The 23,245-nt window shown below is 31.5% G+C and overlaps 1 protein-coding gene across 1 annotated transcript in view; it reads left to right on the forward strand.

The window, feature by feature from the left end:
- The window catches only part of LOC127707720 (phosphatidylinositol N-acetylglucosaminyltransferase subunit Q-like), a 29,551-nt gene extending 10,408 nt beyond the window's left edge, over nt 1-19,143 (forward strand). Inside the window, exons 2-10 of the mRNA XM_052212425.1 lie at nt 4,843-5,443; nt 6,225-6,341; nt 6,786-6,906; nt 10,725-10,851; nt 11,318-11,474; nt 12,556-12,748; nt 13,144-13,258; nt 15,214-15,278; nt 18,894-19,143. Coding sequence (XP_052068385.1) covers nt 4,860-5,443; nt 6,225-6,341; nt 6,786-6,906; nt 10,725-10,851; nt 11,318-11,474; nt 12,556-12,748; nt 13,144-13,258; nt 15,214-15,278; nt 18,894-19,052 — 1,638 coding nt within the window. The 5' untranslated portion in view covers nt 4,843-4,859 and the 3' untranslated portion in view covers nt 19,053-19,143. The remainder of the gene's footprint in view (nt 1-4,842; nt 5,444-6,224; nt 6,342-6,785; nt 6,907-10,724; nt 10,852-11,317; nt 11,475-12,555; nt 12,749-13,143; nt 13,259-15,213; nt 15,279-18,893) is intronic.
- The last annotated feature ends 4,102 nt before the right edge of the window (nt 19,144-23,245 follow it).

Below are 23,245 nucleotides of genomic sequence, written 5' to 3' on the forward strand. Positions count from 1 at the left end.
ACTTTGTTTGATTTCAACAAAAATTGAATATATGGGGTTCTTTGATATGCTGAATCTAAACATGTATTTAGATTTTAGATTTTTGGCCCAGTTTTCAAGTTGGTCCAAATTGGGGTCCAAAATTAAACTTTGTTTGATTTCAACAAAAATTGAATATATGGGGTTCTTTGATATTCTGAATCTTACCATGTATTTAGATTTTTTATTTGTGGGCCCGCTATCAAATTGGTTCATATTGAGGTCAAAAGGGTCCAAAATTAAACTTTGTTTGATTTCATCAAAAATTTAATTATTGGGGTTCTTTGATATGCCAAATCTAACCGTGTATTTAGATTTTTAATTTTGGGTCCCGTTTTTTAAATTGGTCTACATTAAGGTCCAAAGGGTCCAAAATTAAACTTAGTTTGATTTTAATAAAAATTGAATTCTTGGGGTACTTTGATATGCTGAATCTAAACATGTGTTTAGATTTTTGATTATGGGACCAGTTTTCAAGTTTGTCCAAGTTGGGGTCCAAAATTAAACTTTGTTTGATTTCAACAAAAATTGAATATATGGGGTTCTTTGATATGCTGAATCTAACCATGTATTTTGATTTTGGACATTGGACCATAATAGGTAAATTAAAAAAATTGAAGTTCTTAGACCACATTCTTTCTGTGTCAGAAACCTATGCTGTGTCAAATATTTAATCACAATCCAAATTCAGAGCTGTATCAAGCTTGAATGTTGTGTCCATACTTGCCCCAACTGTTCAGGGTTCGACCTCTGCGGTCGTATCAAGCTGCGTTCAGCGAAGCATTTTATTGTACCTTTGGTTGACTATTTTCAGTTTTGAATGTGGCGCGTGTCAGCAACTTTTTCAACAATTTCTGTTGCAGTTTGCTTTTAAGTACTTTATGGGAATTAAATAATTTCAACATCCTCTGATCGCTATGTATAAATGGTAAATTATTATGTACTGTATTGAACGCTTCATTATTTCTGGGATTATGAGTTGAAATGTACGGTAAAAGTTTTCTTTTGAATGTGATTAAAAGTTTTTCTCCATTCCTGTAAGCTAAAAGATTTGGCTCTTGTTATACTGTCATCAATTATTCTCTTCAGATATTTTTCAGTCTAAAAGCATGTATCTTAATTCATTTAACCTTGTATCCCTTACTTCTGGATTTGAAATGATTGTACATATGCGTTTATCTAGGTTATATGATATATTTACTCTGTTTAGGATGACATGATTTAAAAAGTAGATATTGTTTGGAATCAGTTGTTTAATAGAAAATATCGGTTTCTATGTTTGTTCCGTTCTTTAAGATAAGAATGTCTAAAATGGTTATTTGTTACTATTGTATTCCATAGTAAATTGAATGTTCTTGTTTATTTCATTGAGCAAATCTTTGAATTCCATTAACATATCTAAGCTGTTATTCCATAAAAATAAATCAGTCATCTAAGTATCTTTTCCAATTTTCCATCAAAAATTTATAAAATAAATGTCAACATTTTTGTTATGATCTCCGATACACCTGAATCTCTAGGTATCCCATTGGCATATGTAGATGCAACTTTTGTACCCATTACAGTGCCTGAAATATAATAAAACAAATGCAGATGCTGAAAACCATTTTTCATCTGAACCTCTTTCCAGGGTGCTGCCATGGACCTGCTGGGGACCTTTATCATCCCCTGAAGCCCCCTGCTGCAATTTGTGCCTACAGTTCATTTGATACCTAGCTAAAATTGGTTTCCGTTCTCTAACTTGAGTTTGCCTTAACCAAATGTTATAAAACTTATACACAATGCTAATTATCACAAAACACAGATCAAGTTTGAATTTTGGTGGCGTCACTTTAACCGTTTTAGAGTTATGCCCTCTATAAATGGAAAAATTGCAAAATTTTAATTTTCTTCTAAATATCAAGTAATTTTTAAAATCAGAGTTATCTTCCTTTGTTCATGATTATAGTTGAATCAACTACAATCAATGCTTTATACAATGCAATGTTCAATTTTGACTTCCACTGATAAAACACAGATCAAGTTGAATTTGGGTAGTGTCACTTTAACCATTATTGAGTTATGCCCCTTTATAAATCGAAAGATTGCACAATATTCATTACCACAAAACCAAGATCAAGTACAAATTTTTTGTTTCCGTTTTTTATCTTTAGTTTACCTCAACCAAATGTTATGAAACTTATACACAATGCTTATTACTACATAATACAGATTAAGTACGAAATTTGGTGTCGACACTTTTACCATTCTTGAGTTATGTCCCTTTATAAGCATAAAAATTGCTGAATTTTTTAGTTTGTCTCAACCAAATGTTATAAAACTTATACACAACCGTTCTAGAGTTATGCTTGTTTACAAATAGAATAAAATGCTCCGCTGGGGCGCAGCTTGATACGAACGCAGAGGTCGAACCCTGAACAGTTGGGGCAAGTATGGACACAACATTCAAGCTTGATACAGCACTGAATTTGGATTGTAATTAAATATTTGACACAGCATAGGTTTCTGACACAGAATGAAAGTGGTCTAAGAACTAAAAAATTTATTAAATTTACCTATTCAAACCATATCATTATTATTTGCTTTTATATATTACCGGTAATCAGAAATAACCAATTTAAAATGGAAAATTTTAAAGAAAAAAAACAGAAAAAAAAATCCCCCCCCCAAATTTTTTGAACCCCCTTATGATTCATCACCCCCAAACTCAATCCCAGCCTTCCCTTTGTGGTATGGTACCTTGCAGTACAATTTCAGAGAGATCCATACACTTGAACACAACACAAGTTATTGTCTGGAAACTAGAAAAATGCTTGTTTTTTTGGCCCCTTATTCCTTAACTGTTGGTACCATAACCCCCAAAATTCCTAAACGTTTAGGGCAATTACCCCCAAACTCAATTCCAGCTTTCCCTTTGTGATATGGAACCTTGCAGTACAATTTCATAAAGATCCATACACTTACACACAAGTTATGTGTGGAAGTTACAAAAATGCTTATTTTTGGCCCCTAATTCCTTAACTGTTGGTACCATAACCCCCAAAATCATTGAGATCCATTCACTTAAACTAAAGTTAGAGTGCGAAAACTAATGTGTCTTCATACGACGACGCCGGACGAAGATGACGACGCCAACGTCATACCAATATACGACCACAAAAATGTTTTTGCGGTCGTATAAAAATTGCTGAATTTTTAGTTTCTGTTCTCTAAAGTTAGCCTCAACCAAATGTTATGAGACTTACACACAATGCTTATTACCACAAAACTCAGATCAAGTTCAAATTTGGGTAGCGTCACTTTTACTGTTCTTCAGTTATGTCCCTTTATAACTATATGATATGCAAGCGGGGGCATCATCTGTGTCCACATGTGGACACTCCACATTTATTTTTATTAGTTGTATTGGCTTTGAACTAGCTGTCAGTAACTGCTTGTACTCTCATATCTGTACTTAGTGTCTTTTTGTTGTTTGGATGTACAAGTACCCGTCCACGTCCACTCTTATTTTATATGCCCGTTTACGGGACGTGTTATGGTATACCGTTGTCGATCGGTTCGTCTGTCCGTCCGTCGTCAACATGTTGGACAATAACTCAAGAACGCTTTAACCAATCTGCATAAAACTTTGCATATTGTTTATATCTATTGACGTGAGCTCCCTTTCGTTTTTTATAAATTTTAGATTTAAAGTTATGCATTATGAGGTTTTCTTCATTAAAAAAGGGGGATTTTCCAGTTTTCTCAAAAACACTTTCACCAATTTGCAAGAAACTTTGGTGAATTGTTTATATCTATTGACATGAACTCCCTTTCGATTTTTATAAATTTTAGATTTTACTTTTCCGAGTTATGGGATTTTATTCATAAAAAGGGGGTGATTTTCCAGTTTTCGGCCAATGTCTTTAAAGTGCTTTGAGCAGTTTTCATGAAACTTTGGTGACTGGTTTATATCTATTAAGATAACCTCTGTTTAGTTTTTCATTAATTTCTGATATGACATTGAGAAGTTATTGAACTTTATTCTTTGAAAAAGCGACAGGCGTATCATGCACTCATGGCGCAGCTGTTTATTTTTAGATGTTTTTCTATTTGTATCCATCTGATGAGTAAAGCCTTTTTCAACTGATTTTTATAGTTTGTTCTTATGATGTACTGTTACACCACTGTCCCAGGTTAGGGGGATTGTTGGCGCCTTCAAATTAGTTTTAACACCGCCGCATTCTGTATGTGCCTGTCCCAAGTCAGGAGCCTGTAATTCAGTGGTTGTCGTTTGTTGCTGTGTTTATACATATTTGTTTTTCTTTCATTATTTTGTACATAAATTAGGCCGTTAGTTTTCTCGTTTGAATTGTTTTACATTTGTTATTTCGGGGCCTTTTACAGCTGACTATGTGGTAAGGGCTTTGCTCATTGTTGAAGGCCGTACAGTGACCTATAGTTGTTAATTTCTGTGTCATTTGGTCTCTTGTGGAGAGTTGTCTCATTGGCAATCATACCACATCTTCTTTTTTATATACACCTGCAAAAATATGCAGTAGCATACTTACATCAGCAATTATATAATACAATAGCATACATAATCATACACCAACAAAAGTATAATGCGATAGCATACATACTCCAACAATAATAAAATATAATAGTATACATACACCTGCAATAATATAATACAATACCATTTATACACCAGCAAAAATATGATACAATATTATACATGCACCAGGAACTGGACAATATGCAAACTAATTATGTCAAGGTAAAATTTTTACTTAAAAAATGTTGAAATTATAATTTTACTAGCTGTCATGATTTCTTTTACAGTTGAGGCATAAAAAGAAATGAATTTTAAAGATGGTTTTTCAAACAATAAAGAAGACAACCTTTGGACTGTGTTTATTCCATATCAGTTCCTAAGTCTTCCAAGCTGTCAGTTGTATGGCAAAGTACACAGAGATTGTCACAGAATATATGTGTTATCTGTAGGAATGTTAGAAAATAATAAAGATCTAGATGCACAAGTTGTTGGAGATTGGACATGTGACATTTTACCACCAATCAGACATTCAAACAAAATGTCCAGTGGAAATGGAAGTGTATGGATATCTGTATACAAGCTTGATACAGGACAACTGGATTGCGTTCTGTTATATGGGAGAAAAAGAACACAAATAAACTGTATACTATTTAATCCTCAAAATATTTTAGAGTCTTACTTTTTACAATCATCAGATATGACACACGACGAAAACAACATGATTCAGCCACTTGTTATTTATTCTACTGTTATATGTAATAATGAGAACCAACAACATTCAGCTTCAAGACAGATTATCAATAATCTGAACAACATCAACTTGTCTAGCATCTTTCTACAAGTTTTAACAGTTTTGTATTTTATCCTCACAGTATTAATAGATAATAGGTAATTATATAGTTATATAAAATTTTCATTTCACATTCTATAATAGAAATTACAGTTATCCAATATAACATGGCTTACTTTCTTTTATGTTTACCAGCATAACAATTTCACTAGTAACTGGCTGCTTAAAAAACCAGGCTAGATTGAAAAATGAGCTTATCTAAAAAGGGGAGATAAATCTAGAAATAAGCCAAGAAATGAAATAATTCAATAATTGAAAGTACAGACTATAGACAACAATTAAAAAGTACATGAAACTTATGATATGTTGTTTTTAAATGAAACCAATGCCTCAACATAACTAAATGAAGCTATGTTGAGCTTGATGTGAGGTGTTTGAGTTTTCTTATAAAGACTTTATAACCAACTCTCAATTATAAGAATTGTTTCTTTTTCTCTACACTTTTAAGTTCAAGGATTTTTTTTGATTTATTTCACATTATTTGGAATTATCTTTTGAACATCTATTTCATATTCTTCATGTTCATGTCCTATCTTTTAGTATGAAATATTAAATATATACAATAGAAAAGTAGTACACCCGTGGTCAGTTGGGATGTCATAAGTTCAGGTGACACACAAATATTGAAGTGAAAACAGTGGAAAATGAATGAACTCCAAACAAAGTGGATATTAGGTGCATGTCCTACTACGCATACATCATAAGAAGCTTACTTGTATTTTAAACAAAAATAAATCATAACTATAGTATTAGTTCTAGATATTGATCAATTATGTCAGTTTTTAACTGATGGCTATATTTTTTGTCTTACTTTTACAGATATACGAGGACAGGATTATTTAAAGGTATCACTGAGATTCCATCTTTTTGTCAGCATTTAATTCTAAAGAAAAAAAAGCTATATTCTGCAAAAACATCGAAGAACAAACTATTTGAGTAAGTAATATTGCTATAATACATGAACTGTAGATTCATTAACATTCGTGGGATACCAAATTTCATGGATTTTGTGGGTACAGGTGAACCACAAATTTAAATGTTAAACGAATTACAAATTTTCTATAAGCTGGTATGCAGACTGGCAAAACCACAAAATGAAATATCCCCGAAAATGCAAATGTTCTTGAATCCATGAAAATTGGTACCTACGGAAATAAATAAATCCCCAGTAGTGCATTGTTTACATAGACAAACACATATTTCTAATTTTGTAAATGTTTACTCTGCTTTTTGAAATGTCACATTTGTTGCAAAAACATTAACTGGGTTTATTAATCTAGAATTTAGGATATGAGAATTAACAGAATTCATAATTTTAAATGTTGTACATAGTTCATTAAACTATAGTATTTCATTGATACTTGATCTTTTTTCCATCAGAACTCAGAATGTTGTAAGCCAGACAGTATTAGATGTGTTATTAGGCATCTTGGTTATGATGTTTCTCACCCAGAATGGTTGGATAGACAGCATTAGCACTCACTTCTTTTTATGGACAGAGGTTTGTTATGAATTATTGAAGTAGATTTATTTTTAACTCATCTAGGATATTTTTATGCCCCACCTAGGGGCATTATGTTTTTTGGTCTGTGCATCTGTTAGTCCGTCCGTCCGTCTGCCTGTCCCGCTTCAGGTTAAAGTTTTTGGTCAAGGTAGTTTTTGATGAAGTTGAAGTCCAATTAACTTGAAATTTAGTACACATGTTCCCTATGATATGATCTTTCTAATTTTAATGCCAAATTAGAGTTTTGACCCCAATTTCACGGTCCACTGAACATAGAAAATGATAGTGCGAGTGGGGCATCTGTGTACTATGGACACATTCTTGTTGCCACTTGAATTAATCCAATAATATTGGTTTCATTGGTGTCAATTGTTAATCATTGGCTATCCTAAACTTTATCAAAAAAATTCTTCTCTGAAACAATTGAGGCTGTATAATTTTTTATACGACCGCAAAAAAATTTTGTGGTCGTATATTGGTATGACGTTGGCGTCGTCGTCGTCGTCGTCGTCGTCCGGCGTCGTCGTCCGAATACACATTGGTTTTCGCACTCTAACTTTAGTTTAAGTGAATGGATCTTTTTGAAATTTGACCATAAGGTTAAATACCACAAAAGGAAGGTTGGGATTGATTTTGGGGGTTATGGTACCAACAGTTAAGGAATTAGGGGCCAAAAAGGGGCCAAAAATAAGCATTTTCTAGTTTCCAGACAATAACTGTGGAACGGTGTATGGATCTCTCTGAAATTATACTACAAGTTTCCATACCACAAAGGGATGGTTAGGATTTGCTTTGGGGGGTTATGGCTCAAACCGTTTAGGAATTAGGGGCAAAAAAGGGGGAAAAACAAGGTTGTCCTGGTTAATGGACAAATACTTTAGTACAAAACATAATTTAAAGCAGTGTAAGGGAGATAAATCAAATATATCATTGAAATTATCTCCCTTACACTGCTTTTAAATTATGTATAAAGTAATGGTTAATGAACAATAAAGATAATTTAAAACAGTGTAAGGGAGGTAATCCAAATACAACGTTTTGGTTACTTCCCTTACACTGCTTTTAAATTATGTTTAAAGAAATGCATATTTATAAAGGAAGACCAGTAAAAATATCTGCAAATGTTGCATCTTTTTTTTTACAAAAAAATCCATATGAAAGATTTGACACTATATTTTTAATTCTATTATAAAATAGATTAAGTTAGCACTATGGTAAATTTAAATGGGTAATTATGGTTGCCAATTCCATTGGAAATTTGAATTGAGATTTTGACCATATCTTGAGGGAAAGAATTTTTTTGGGGAAAAAAGGGGGGGGATAAAAAGAAATTGTGGGGGGTCAATTTTTTCTCATTTCAGATTTCAGAAATTAAAAAGAATTATTCTTCAAATATTTTTTTTTTTTCAAATTTCAAATATTGAAAAATTTCAAGAAGTAATCTTTAATTGCACAGTATGGCGCATTAGATTTGTTAAATCTTTGATCACATTTATTTATTTGTTATGCCGAATCTAACAGTGTATTTAGATTTTTAATTTTGGGTCCAGTTTTCAAATTGGTCTACATTAAGGTCCAAAGGGTCCAAAATTAAACTTTGTTTGATTTTAGCAAAAATTGAATATATGAGGTTCTTTGATATGCTGAATCTAAACATGTATTTAGATTTTTGATTTTTGGCCCAGTTTTCAAGTTGGTCCAAATTGGGGTCCAAAATTTAACTTTGTTTGATTTCAACAAAAATTGAATATATGGGGTTCTTTGATATGCTGAATCTAACCATGTATTTAGATTTTTTATTTGTGGACCCCGTTATCAAATTGGTTCATATTGAGGTCAAAAGGGTCCAAAATTAAACTTTGTTTGATTTCATCTAAAATTGAATTATTAGGGTTCTTTGATATTCCAAATCTAACCGTGTATTTAGATTTTTAATTTTGGGTCCTGTTTTTTAAATTGGTCTACATTAAGGTCCAAAGGGTCCAAAATTAAACTTAGTTTGATTTTAACAAAAATTGAATTCTTGGGGTTCTTTGATATGCTGAATCTAAACATGTGTTTAGATTTTTGATTATGGGCCCAGTTTTCAAGTTGGTCCAAGATAGGGTCCAGTATTTAAACTTTGTTTGATTTCAACAAAAATTGAATATATGGGGTTCTTTGATATGCTGAATCTAAACATGTATTTAGATTTTTGATTATGGGCCCAGTTTTCAAGTTGGTCCAAATTGGGGTCCAAAATTAAACTTTGTTTGATTTCATCAAAAATTGAATTATTGGGGTTCTTTGATATGCCAAATCTAACCGTGTTTTTAGATTTTTAATTTGGGTCCCGTTTTTTTTAAATTGGTCTTCATTGAGGTCCAAAGGGTCCAAAATTAAACTTAGTTTGATTTTAACAAAAATTGAATTCTTGGGGTTCTTTGATATGCTGAATCTAAACATGTGTTTAGATTTTTGATTATGGGCCCAGTTTTCAAGTTGGTCCAAGTTGGGGTCCAAAATTAAACTTTTTTTGATTTCAACAAAAATTGAATATATGGGGTTCTTTGATATGCTGAATCTAACCATGAATTTAGATTTTTTATTTGTGGGCCCCGCTATCAAATTGGTTCATATTGAGGTCAAAAGGGTCCAAAATTAAACTTTGTTTGATTTCATCAAAAATTGAATTATTGGGGTTCTTTGATATTCCAAATCTAACCGTGTATTTAGATTTTTAATTTAAAGTCCCGTTTTTTAAATTGGTCTACATTAAGGTCCAAAGGGTCCAAAATTAAACATTGTTTGATTTTAGCAAAAATTGAATTCTTGGGGTTCTTTGATATGCTGAATCTAAACATGTGTTTAGATTTTTGATTATGGGCCAAGTTTTCAAGTTTGTCCAAGTTGGGGTCCAAAATTAAACTTTGTTTGATTTTAACAAAAATTGAATATATGGGGTTCTTTGATATGCTGAATCTAACCATGTATTTTGATTTTGGACATTGGACCATAATAGGTAAATTAAAAAAATTCAAGTTCTTAGACCACATTCTTTCTGTGTCAGAAACCTATGCTGTGTCAAATATTTAATAACAATCCAAATTCAGAGCTGTATCAAGCTTGAATGTTGTGTCCATACTTGCCCCAACTGTTCAGGGCTCGACCTCTGCGGTCGTATCAAGCTGCGCCCCAGCGAAGCATTTTATTTAGTTTAACATTACTGACAGCCTTTACTTTTAAAGATACCTTTTAATTACTATGAATTCCTATATAGATCATTGCATCATAATCAGCCTATTTTTATTTGCTGGTCTCAGTTGATGAAGGTATTCTAGCTGCGGAACCATAGTTCTAAGGTCCTTTTGATATTTTCAAAAAATAACATAAAGACCTAAGAGCTACAGTTCCGCAGCTAAAGGTTTACCTGGTCAATGCTAGTGCCAACTAATGAAATGACATTCACAAAATTCAACAAATGAATGAACGTGGCATAAAATAACATATAATAAATAAGCAAACAATTATTGTTAGTTGAATTAAAATATGTTTGTAACTACTTTTTGGTTGTTGAAGGTCAACTGTAAGATATTCTAAGAATATATGTGGTGGTACATTTTATATCTTTCATTATTAAACAGTTTCTATCTATCTACAAATAGTTCTTTTTTTACAGTCGTGTTAATTCTCTACCTATATTTAATCACACACAGTGCTTTATTGGTCTCCTTTACACCTGATGACATATTTTTGGCCAGTTTAAGTTTTGTCTATATTTATTATTTATTATAAGCCAAAACATGTTCATTAGAAAGTTGTATTTTTTTTTATAGAAAGTAGCAAGTGAGTTAGACATATTGTTGAACTGGTTGATGGGAGCACCTGCAGGTCTCAAACTAAACAAACCTTTAACAGAATTTCTTGGACATTTCTTTATGTACCACATCTATTTGTGGAAAGGTTTGCTATAACAATTGTATAGTTATTTTTATTCATTGCAACACACGATTATGTGGCTAGGGCATGTAGATTAATTTTTGTCATCATATATGCCTGATTTTTATAAGTTTTGCATTTTTTTTTTGTATGAATAAAAAAAGATTTTGGGGTGTACATCTGTAAGACAGTATCACATTGAAAAAAGTAAAATAGACTTTTTAACTTGGTCTCAAACCATTATACCTTCACAAACCAAAAATCTGTTTTTATTATTTTATATGCATTTACTTTGGTTTGTATTACCTGTGGCTTTTTGTGGGAGTAAAACTGTATTTTCACTGGAAAAATCAGTACAGGTAGTTATTTTGTGAGTGAAGACTGCTTAGATACATTTGTTCCATGATAATTTGACAAAAATGTAACCAAAATATATCAGTTTCAAATAACCAAAGGTCTGTTATACACTAGCTTTTAATTTGTTTTACAGGATATCTACATTTATTGAAGCCACCAGTATTCAGTACTATATTGTGGTGCTCTTCCTGTGTTGGTGTCCTTGGTCTGTCTGCACAAATTTGTCTTCTACAGGACATAATATCAACAACTACTTTACACATTTACTGCTATTATGTGTATGCTGCTAGGTAAGCTGTAAGTAATTACAGAAGTATAGATAACAAGATAGATAAGACAATAAGATAACTTGCTGAGGTCAATTAATGTGTATACCACTTTTAAAATTATTCACTTCTTGTCATCAAGACTTAATGGCAAAAAGTGAGTAAATTATACAGAGGTTTGTCCAGGGTTTTCACTAAGGATTATTGAAGTTGAGTCCATGGACTCATTATTTTTGGCAATCATGAGGCCAACAGTGAGAATATGAAATTTTATTGCTATAAAATTCATTATTCAAGTTTCCATGACAAAATAAAGCAAGGAAATGACTTCAAATTAAGATTATATCTAAAGTTTTGTTATAAAATGATGATATATGTGCTCAGTTGATACAGCATTTAACAATATTGATGCATTTTTGGACTAACCATTTTCACAATGATGAGTCTAGACAGATTTCATGAGTCTAGGTCTCATGGACTCATCTTAGTGAGAACCCTAGGCTACCAAAGAACTGCCAAATTCTTTCAAGGACAAAATCAATAAAGATATAAACAAAAACCACTGACTAGATTTTCCTGAATTTTTTAACAGACATATAGTTATATTGTAAGTAACAGACATATAGTTATATTGTAAGTAACAGACATATAGTTATATTGTAAGTAACAGACATATAGTTATATTGTAAGGTCAAATTATATATTTTTAAATACTATACAGCAGAAAAAACTTGCTATAGCATTTAAAAACCAGAAAAAAATGGTAAAATAACCATACATTTTCAGTCACAATTAGGGCCTTGGGATCCACTCTTGATAGTGTTTTGTTTGCCATTAAAATTATAACTATGCCTCTGGACAACATGAACATTTGTCTTTAATTTAAAAAAAAACAAAAAACACTTGGTGTTCACATTCTCAAAACAGTAAATGTAATAATTTTTTTTATTACATATGTGAACTCTTCTGTGGATTATACAGATAATATATTTATATAGGTTATATAGACTGCATATGTGAATTTTTCTCTAGCTTATATACATTACATATGTGAACTTTTCTCTAGATTAAACAAATGACATACGATATGCGAATTCTTCTATAGGTTATACAGATTACAAGTGTATGTATTATCTGCATTATGGAGGTTATTTAGAGGGAAGAAATGGAATGTATTACGTCATCGAGTAGACTCAGCATCATTTGATGTAGATCAGCTGTTTGTAGGAACATTGTTATTTACAATTTTCCTATTTCTATTGCCAACAACAGCACTGTATTATACAGTTTTTACCTTGGTAAGTTTTGTTTATGTATTCAATGTGCATGCACATTCATTGACCAGCCAGTTGAACTAACAACCAGAAATGTGTTCTAAGTAAGAATAAGAAAATGAGTATCAAATTTAAAATGAACTAGAAATGCTGCCTAAGGAAACAGCAAGATAATTTATTTACAAAAAAGCCAGTTGTAAGGTACTACAAGAGTATAACAAATATACATTAACAAATACATATAAATACAATATGACTGAAATATACAACAATTAATTAAGCAGTCTGTGGGCTAAATTATTTGAGATTCTGTCTGACATTTGAATTATTTTCTGTCCCTCTAAATATATAATTAAATCTGCTATATTGTAGTAAGAAAGAGAACACAGATTAAATATCATATTATTTATTATTTTTAGTTAAGAATGGTGGTTTTACTGTTTCAAGGTTTCCTATCTACAGTTGTATATATTATCAACCATGTACCAATGTATTCTATTTTACTATGGGTTGCTGGTTCTAATAAAGTGTCAGGTAAGTGGAGTCATACAGTCATAACTAATAAGTTCCTTTTATTTCTTTATGTTCATCATTTGGGCGCTATAAACAGTTTCATATAAAATACTAGGCCTAAGGGGTTATGAGGTCGGTTATTCCCCAAATAAAAAATAGCCATGAAGGGAAATCCCTTTTTATTTTCATAATTGGTGAAAAAATATTATAATCATGTTTTTTGTATTTGATGGTTAGAATTAGTTAGTTAGCTTTCAATTAAATTAGGTTGAATTATCAAATAGATTTTGAAAATTAGAATAGATAATCATATACGTGTTTGAAGGGGAGACAACACTGTAAACTTCCTGATGTTTTGGAAGTGAAAATTGAAAACTTGTTTGTAGCTACTGTAGCTCTTTCTGGAACAGGTGAATGACCCTGATTGGTCCCTGAAGCAAGACTTTTTATAAAAATCATAGTTTTGATTATCTGAAATGTATCTGTATCATGCCTACATGGCTATGCACATGACCTGATTTCAGCTTTTTCATGTTAAGATTTAGGATTTTTTTTTCATCTTCTTTGGGTAAAACTTTTTATGAATATTACACTTTATTTTTATTTCATTATAAACTGCAGAAATTTTTGATTCCAATGATATCTAGTGTATACACGTATCTTTATAAACAATACCACCACTAAGGGGTCACTTATACACGTATCTTTATAAACAATACCACCACTAAGGGGTCACTTATACACGTATCTTTATAAACAATACCACCACTAAGGGGTCACTTATACATGGCCCCGCAAAATATGACATCATACAGAAAAAACTGTTGATTGCACCCTTTATCTTCTAGTTTTGATTTAATTAAAAGTCCATTTAGAACCAAATTTGATCTTAGGTAAATATTTTCAAAAATATGTCTGATGTTGCCCATTCATCCAGATTTGCTTTTGTCACTATTGAAAAAAGGTGTTTAGTCAAAATAACTCCATAAAACAATACATTGAAAACTAAAGATTGGGCAACATGAACCCAGCCTGAAACCAGGTACAGAGTCAGTGCCTGCTCCACCAGTTTTATTTCCAGTTACAACCTGCCATTACTCCTTTTGAAATTTGGTTATTCACAGTCTAGGTGCACAAAAAAATATTCTTGTGCAAATTTCAATAAGAAGAAGAATGCTGAAATTTCTTTGAATTTTTAATTAAATTCTATTGTATTTTTAGGAGTTTTACTATTAGGATATTCTGATCCAAAAATGAAATAGGAATTGAAGAATCCAACTTAATGCTGAAATAATACCTGAAAGTTTTAATGTCTCACATGTATAAATAATTTTTCATACTATTTTTTAAAAATTCCAAAAGTCACTACAAAAATGAAATATCAGCTGTCAGTCCTAGCTAAATTTTAAGCTTTTTAAAAAAAGACTTTAGAGTGAAAATAATATTCTTAATAAATATACAATCACTTGTTAAAAAGCCATATAACAACTGTTTCTGTGACAAACTTCTTTAGATATACTCAGTGCAAATTTTAAAGAGAACTCCAAAAAACAAATATTATTGTGAGCTTGAAGAGTTAAATGGAAAGCTTGTTAACACTTTTAGAAAGTGAACCTTAAATGTAGGTTATAATGCTAGAACTTCAAACACAGGATACTGGTTCACACAACAGATGTTTCTGTAAAAGCATCTTCAGGTTGCATTTAAACCTAATATTTAAAAAATAAAGGACATCATTGAGGTCAGAAAGATACATCATAAATGTTCTCAGGACAATACTATAGAAGTTGTGTGTTCCACACAGTGGCCATCAACTTAACTGTTTCTTTGAAAAAAAGTATAGCTAAAAGAATTACTTTTTTATGATAGAATAAGGGAATGCCTTGATATTTTGTTTAACACTATCTGTTTGAATAACTATTATGAATTGTTTATGTTTTTCAAATATAATGAATGATTATGTTGTTTTTTTTCAGGAGAAATATCATTGGATATTGTACCTTCAGATAAGATGACAGACTGTCAAGTTTTTTCACTACAGGTCAGTGATGTAGAAACAGCCTTCATTAATAGCATGTGCTGTTCTTTAATAAACATATGCTTGTCTAGTACCAGTTTCCATCAGGAATTCATTGTTTTTCTCTCAAATATTGTTTTAGTTTTGAAATATTCTTGTAAGATATAAAGGATTACCAAAAGTTAGGTTAAGCACCACAGAATCTGACTTTAATTCCTTGTATAAATGACAAACAGGATTTACTTGTGTGGCGAAATTTGCATGAAATTTTATGGGTACGAGGACAGTCACTGTTTAATATAAATTTCAACTTAATTTCCCAAGCTTTTCTTTTTTTCCACTTAATCTGAACGGATCATTGATTTATGTCATTTGAAATCAGCAAGTTATTCTGTATTGAAGAAGAGCATAGGATTTGATTACAAAATTTGTAAAACTTTTTATGCCCCCGCCGTAGCGGTGGGGGCATTAAGTTTTACCCCTGTACGTATGTACGTTCATACATACTTGCGTACATCCGTCTGTACGTCCCAAAATTGGTTTCCGTTCTCTAACTTGAGTTTGCCTCAACCAAATGTTATGAAACTTATACACAATGCTTATTACCACAAAACACAGATCAAGTTTGAATTTTGGTGGCGTCACTTTAACCGTTCTAGAGTTATGTCCCTTTATAAATGGAAAAATTGCAAAATTTTTAGTTTCCGTTCTCTAACTTAAGTTTGCCTCAACCAAATGTTATGAAACTTATACACAATGCTTATTACCACAAAACACAGATCAAGATAGAATTTTGGTGGCGTCACTTTAACCGTCCTAGAGTTATGCCCTTAATAAATGGAAAAATTGCAAAATTTTTATTTTCTTCTGAATATCAAGTAATTTTTGTCGAGCCTGCGACTTTTGTCTCAGAAAGTTTGACATAGGGATAGTGATCCGGTGGTGGCAGCGGCGTTAGTTAACTTCTTAAAAGCTTTATATTTTAGAAGCTAGAAGACCTGGATGCTTCATACTTTGTGTATAGATGCCTTATGTTACGAAGTTTCCATCTGTCATATGTCCATTGTCCTTGACCTCATTTTCATGGTTCAGTGACTACTTGAAAAAAAAGTCAACATTTTTTGTAATGTTAATTTCTTTCTTATTTTGAGTAATAGGATAACTATATTTAGTATGTGCGTACCTTGCAAGGTCCTCATGCCCGTCAGACAATTTTCATTTGACCTCGACCTCATTTCATGGATCAGTGAACAAGGTTAAGTTTTCGTGGTCAAGTCCATATATCAGATACTATAAGCAGTAGGTCTACTATATTTGGTATATGGAATGATTGTAAGGTGTACATGTCCAACTGGTAGGTGTCATCTGACCTTGACCTCATTTTCATGGTTCAGTGGTCAAAGTTAAGTTTTTGAATTTTGGTTTTTTTTTCTAATACTATATGCAATAGGTCAACTATAAATGGTGTATGGAAATATTTTATGATGTACATGTCAGTCTCACAGGTTTTATTTGACCTTGACCTCATTTTCACGGTTCATTTCTCAGCGTTAAGTTTTTGTGTTTTGGTCTGTTTTTCTTCAACTATAAGCAATAGATCAACTATATTTGATGTATGGAAGGATTGTAAGGTGTATATGTCTGTCTGGCAGGTATCATCTGACCTTGACCTCATTTTCATAGTTCATTGGTCAATGTTAAGTTTTCATGGTTAAGTTTGTTTCTTAGATACTATAAGCAATAGGTCAACTATATTTAATGCCTAAATTGATTGTAAGGTGTACATGTCTGTCTGGCATGGTTCATCTGACCTTGACCTCATTTTCATGGTTCATTGGTCAATTTTAAGTTTTCTTGTTTAAGACTGTTTCTTAGAAACAATAAGCAATAGGTCAACTATGTTTGGTTTATTGAATGATTGTAAGGTGTACATGTATTTCTCGTTTGGTTTATCTGACCTTGACCTCATTTTCTTGGATCATGTTAAGATTATGTGTTACTTGTAGTAAAGCTTTGTATTTAGGACTATCAACATAAAATCAATGGTTAGTAAAGAAGGCGAGACATTTCAGCGTGTGCACTCTTGTTAAAATTGGAGTTATCTTCTTTTGTCCATGATTATAGTTGAATCAGCTACAATCAATGCTTTATACAATGCAATGTTTAATTTTGACTTCCACTGATAAAACACAGATCAAGTTGAATTTGGGTAGTGTCACTTTAACCATTATTGAGTGACTTTTTTATGCCCCTTTATAAATCGAAAGATTGCAAAATTTTTAGTTTCCATTCTGTAACTTAAGTTTGCCCCAACCAAACATTATGAAACCTATACACAATATTCATTACCACAAAACTAAGATAAAGTACAAAATTTTTTGTTTCCGTTTTCTAACTTTAGTTTTCCTCAACCAAATGTTATGAAACTTATACACACTGCTTATTACTACATGATACACATAAAGTACGAAATTTGGTGGTGACACTTTTACCATTCTTGAGTTATGTCCCTTTATAAACATAAAAATTGCTGAATTTTTCGTTTCCGTTCTCTAACTTTAGTTTGTCTCAACCAAATGTTATAAAACTTATACACAACAGTTCTAGAGTTATACTTGTTTACAAATAGAAAAATTGCTGAATTTTTAGTTTCTGTTCTGTACTTAAGTTAGCCTCAACCATATGTTATGAGACTTACACACAATGCTTATTACCACAAAACTCATATCAAGTTCAAATTTGGGTAGCGTCACTTTTACCGTTCTTCAGTTATGTCCCTTTATAACTATATGATATGCAAGCGGGGGCATCATCTGTGTCCACATGTGGACACTATCCACATTTATTTTTTATTATGCCCCTGCCATAGCGGAGGGGGCATTAAGTTTTACCCGTGTCCGTCCGTACTTACATCGCAAAGTTGGTTTCCGTTCTCTAACTTTAGTTTGCCTCAACCAAATGTTATGAAACTTATACACAATGCTTATTACCACAAAACACAGATCAAGTTTGAATTTTGGTGGCATCACTTAGACCGTTGTAGAGTTATGCCCCTTTACAAATGGAAAAAATGCTGAATTTTTCGTTTCCGTTCTCTGACTTTAGTTTGCCTCAACCAAATGTTATAAAACTTATACACAATGCTCAATACCACAAAACACAGATCAAATTTGAATTTTGGTGGCGTCACTTTAAACGTTCTAGAGTTATGCCCCCTTACAAAAGGAAAAATTCCTGAATTTTTCATTTCCGTTCTCAAACTTAAGTTTGTCTCAACCAAATATTATGAAACTTGTACACAATACTTATTAATACAAAACTCAGATCAATAACAAATTTGGGTAGCGTCACTTTTACCGTTCTTCAGTTATGTCCCTTTACAACTTTATATGATATGCAAGCGGGGGCATCATCTGTGTCCCATGGACACATTCCCCATTTATTTCTTTTGAAAGTAACTGGTGTTCTAAAGCAAGTTTTGGTATAACTTCGTCTGAAAACATTCTACGTTTCCTTGTCTTTACCAAAAAGAAATGAATTCAAGGTATTCATGCTTTTAATTTAATAGAAAATTCTTGTACACTTATTTTTAAGACTTAACGATGATAATTTTTATTAATTACATTATATTTGTTGTAGGTTCACAAAGTACCTCTAAGAAAGATAATGAAAATGTCATCATCCAATCAAATTGATTCAATGTCACAACCCTCACTGTCATGGAAACACTTTCTGTTGAATCTAATGAAAGGACATCTTGTGTATCCATGGATAGATCTTCATAAAAAGTTAGAGTAATACGTCATTTCCAATGGTAAATAATGTATTGACAAAACCATACTTTGTTATACACTGTTATATTTGCAAGATTATACATTTTTATCAATGAGTTGGTTATTTATTTATATATTTCTTAACCAAATACCCCCCAAAAAAAATTATTTGTTTTTTAGTAGGATTTGTGTTGCTTAGTCTTTAGTTTTCTATGTTGTGTTTTGTATACTGTTGTTTGTCTTTTGGTTGTTTTTCATAGTTTGTCATGGTGTTGTCAGTCTGTCATCAACTTATGAGTTTGAATATCCCTTTGGTATCTTCCACCTCTTGTAAGTGATTACCCAACATAAAATGTTAAAGGACACAATCTTAAGTGTGCACCCTGACCTTTAATTTGTTTTCCCATCATAATTCAGTTTTTAGCTAAGATCTGGATCTTTCCAACTTTAATTCATATGGAGAAACATTTTAAAACACAAATTAATAAATGTTATCTGAAAAGACCTGACACATTTTGCTAATAATGCATTGACTCCCATATCTAGTGACCATTACATTACACAGGATAAATTATGGATTATTGAAGCCTTATTTTAACAAGGTTGATTTAGTTCAAATGAGTATAATAAGTGGGTTTGAGGCAAAATGTACTGTTTTTGATGCCCCAGCTGCACCAGTCAAGATGAGATTCAGAAACTCTCAGAGACCTGCTTAAGGTTCAACTAGAATTTCCTAATTTAGATATCTAGGTCTAACACGTGTTGTAAATAATAAGATGTTTATGTAAAAAAAACAATGAATTTTCTCTTAGTAAATTTACCTGTTTAAACTGAACAACTGTCTTTTCTAAACAAACCAGCAAAAAGAAATTTGGCTTTAGTTGTAACTTCTAGCTTTGTAATTTTACTTACAAATACCAGGAAGCAATTGTTTAGACAGTTATCATCAGTATCAAGTAGTTGAGACAGAAATTGTGTAAGAATTGAATGCTGCCCAGCTGATAGTTCTGTTGAAATAAATATGGTGGCAAACATGTTTTTATGCCCCTGCGTGAATGATTGTAAAGTGAACGTGTCCAACTGGCAGGATTTGTCTTACCTTGACTTCATTTTCATTAATCATTTGTCAAGGAAATTTTTTGTGATTAAAGATTTACAAAAATGCCAATATGACCGAAACCATTAGATGTTTTTTTTAAGGAGTTATTGCCCTTAAATGACGATTTTTATTAACCGGATTTTCGAAGGAAATATTGGTTATTAAATTTGGGATGTATGGTGGACAAACAGTGTCTCCACAATAACATGAAAACTCTTTAACAATTTTTTTTCAAATTTAAATATGTTGTTTCCTGGGACTTAATGAAGGTCTAGTTCAATTCTCAAGATTTTAGTATTTCACCATTTTTAATATCCAAAATTGGTATTTTTAAATATTTTTCTCTCTTGTTATCAATTATGACTAAGGTAAAGCATATGGTAAAAGTTTTATCTCACAATTATAATTGGAGTGACAGATTTATTTGAAAATTTTCTGTTTCCTGATAAGATCTGTAGGACTGTATACATAAAGTTTGAAATTTACTAGTAGGACTGTATAAATGAAGGTTGAAATTTTTATTAGACACTTTGAAGATAATTACAGATAAGTTTTATAGGTTTTTAAGAGATAGACATTTTGAAGTTAATTACATTACTAATAATCATATACCTAATGTTAGAGTACTTTGTTAAAAGGTTAAACCATAGTTCTGTTCAAGGGGAAATAACCTTTCAATTTGGAAGCATGATTCATTAGATAATAATCTATTATTAATAAGTTAAAAAGTTAAAATTAAGATAAGATAAGTTGCAGATCTATATTGGTATGTTACAGATGAAAGAAAAAATATTGGGAACTATCAACTATATATATAAAGTTTGATTTTGATTTATACACTAAGTGATAAGATAACACACATCTGGTAATTTTCAATGCAATCACCCAATTAAAATTGGAGTGACAGATTTATTAGAAAATTATTATTTATATTTGGTTATAATTTAAAAATAAATATAACATCATATCTCTTTACATCATATCTAATTTTAGAGTCTATGGTTAAATCATATTTAATTTTAGGTTAACATGATTAGTTCATGGAAATAAAGTTTAAGTTATTTCCATTTAAACAGATATAGTTTAACTAAGAAGTATTTCATCAAAAATTTAATTCTTGGGGTTCTTTGATATACTGATTCTAGCAATGTACTTAGCATTTGGATATTGGACCATAATAGGTAAATGTTCAATTTCAAATTTTTCAGTTCTTTGACCACATTTATTTTGTGTCAAAAACCCATGCTGTATTAAATATTCAATCACAATCCAAATTCAGAGCTGTTTTAAGCTTAAATGGTGTGTACATACTTGCTCAACTGTCCAGGGTTTGACCTCTGCAGGAAAATCCTGTTTGGTGTCACTCTGACAGCCTCTTGTTTATACTAATTTCAGTGTTTTTGCCTGTAGAAACTATAAACAGCAATTACAGTCTGAAAGAAAAAATCTATAAAATATAACTAAAGATGACTCTGGGAGTAATAGCCTTCAAGAAAGATTTTTGAATTATTTTCGTGTCTGTCATATACTTTTTAGCTTAACTTGTCTAAAGGGCCAAGCGAGCTTTTGCTGGTATTTTGTGTCCATCAGTGGTCATCCGTTAACTTTTTTCTTAAATCTTATCTTCGGAAACTGCTCAATGGATTGAAATCAAAGTTTGCCTGCATCATCTATAGAATGTTATCTATTAAGTGTATGATTTTCATGGTGGCGCCACCATGGCTAAAATAAAAAATAGTGGTCAAACTACAGGTTTGGTTAATATCTTCATACCTATAGTAATAAGAGAAAATTGAAAAATTTAAAATGGTCTATCTACACTGAAAATTTTAAGAAATATCTGTCCATCTGTTTTGGAGTAATTGTCCTTGAAATGTTGATATTTAATTTTTCAGGGCATTTCTTGAACATTGTTTGGAAAACTGTAAGAACAATGTTTAATGTGAAAATGCAAAAATGATCAGATTGGCAAGTTCTATCTACCTTAAATATTTCAGAAAAATCTGATGACCCTATCTGGAGTTATTGCCCCTGAAATGTACTTTTTTTCAAGGCTTTTTTTGCTGTTTAGGCTGTCATCTCAAAAACTACAGGAGTAAGATTAACCATATAAATTGCAAAAATGATCAGCAACACAAAGAATAACTAGTATGGGCTTATAAAAGACAGGCTAATTTATTTCACCAGGTGAAAGATTGGCACAGTCATGTGTGCCTCTCGATCAAAGATCTTAATTACAGGCTACTGACTTGAGACGGGCATATATTAAAGGAAGTGGCGTGGATGAACGTGTTTTTGAACGCTCAACCACTCCCCACAATGGTGTAACATATCACAACATAATAAACTTTAAAAATCATTAAGACTCATCAGATTGGAACAAAGCAAAACAAAAGTACAATAAACACAAAGAACCGATCTGAGAGTACTCTAAGTAGCTGAATTATTGTTGAACAAAATTAAATTAATGAAATAAACCATGTTTTCCAAGACTCAAATATCCAATGGATTTAGTATGCACTCGTCTCTTCCAATCAATTATTACCGTGACAAATCAATTTGAAATAGCCGAGTCTCCAACATAACCTAAGTAACCTTGCCTTTTTGTTGCAGATAAAAAAAAAAAACAACCAGGAAACATGCCATCTTAAAAATATTAGATATTACATACATGAAAATAGATCTGCATGAGAAAACACTCAGCAAAGGGATTTTTTGAATGTCTGAAATGCTGTGTTCCTTTGAAAATATCAATTTACCATTTGTCCCCTACGATAAAGGAATTTATCGTTTATGTATGCTACAGGCATTTTCTTAATTTAGGCATTTTGTAAAATGACTGAATTCTCAGGCAATTTACAAAATGCCTAACCTATCATATTAAATGACTAAAAATACCTAGTCATTTTGTAAAAGGAATGGAAATTTAAACAAATTTCAACAAATTGCCTATTCAGTTTCTGGTAATTTGTAAAAAAAGATTATCATTGAGATATGATAAAACACACAATATCTTGCAAAGAAAATACCTAATGGTACAGAAAAATTAAGTTTATTCTTCAAATATAAAAATAAGGAGATGAGGTATGATTGCCAATGAGACAACTATTCAACAAAGT

The sequence above is a fragment of the Mytilus californianus genome, unplaced genomic scaffold, assembly GCF_021869535.1.
Source record: "Mytilus californianus isolate M0D057914Y unplaced genomic scaffold, xbMytCali1.0.p SCAF_7, whole genome shotgun sequence".
Lineage (NCBI taxonomy): Eukaryota > Metazoa > Mollusca > Bivalvia > Mytilida > Mytilidae > Mytilus > Mytilus californianus.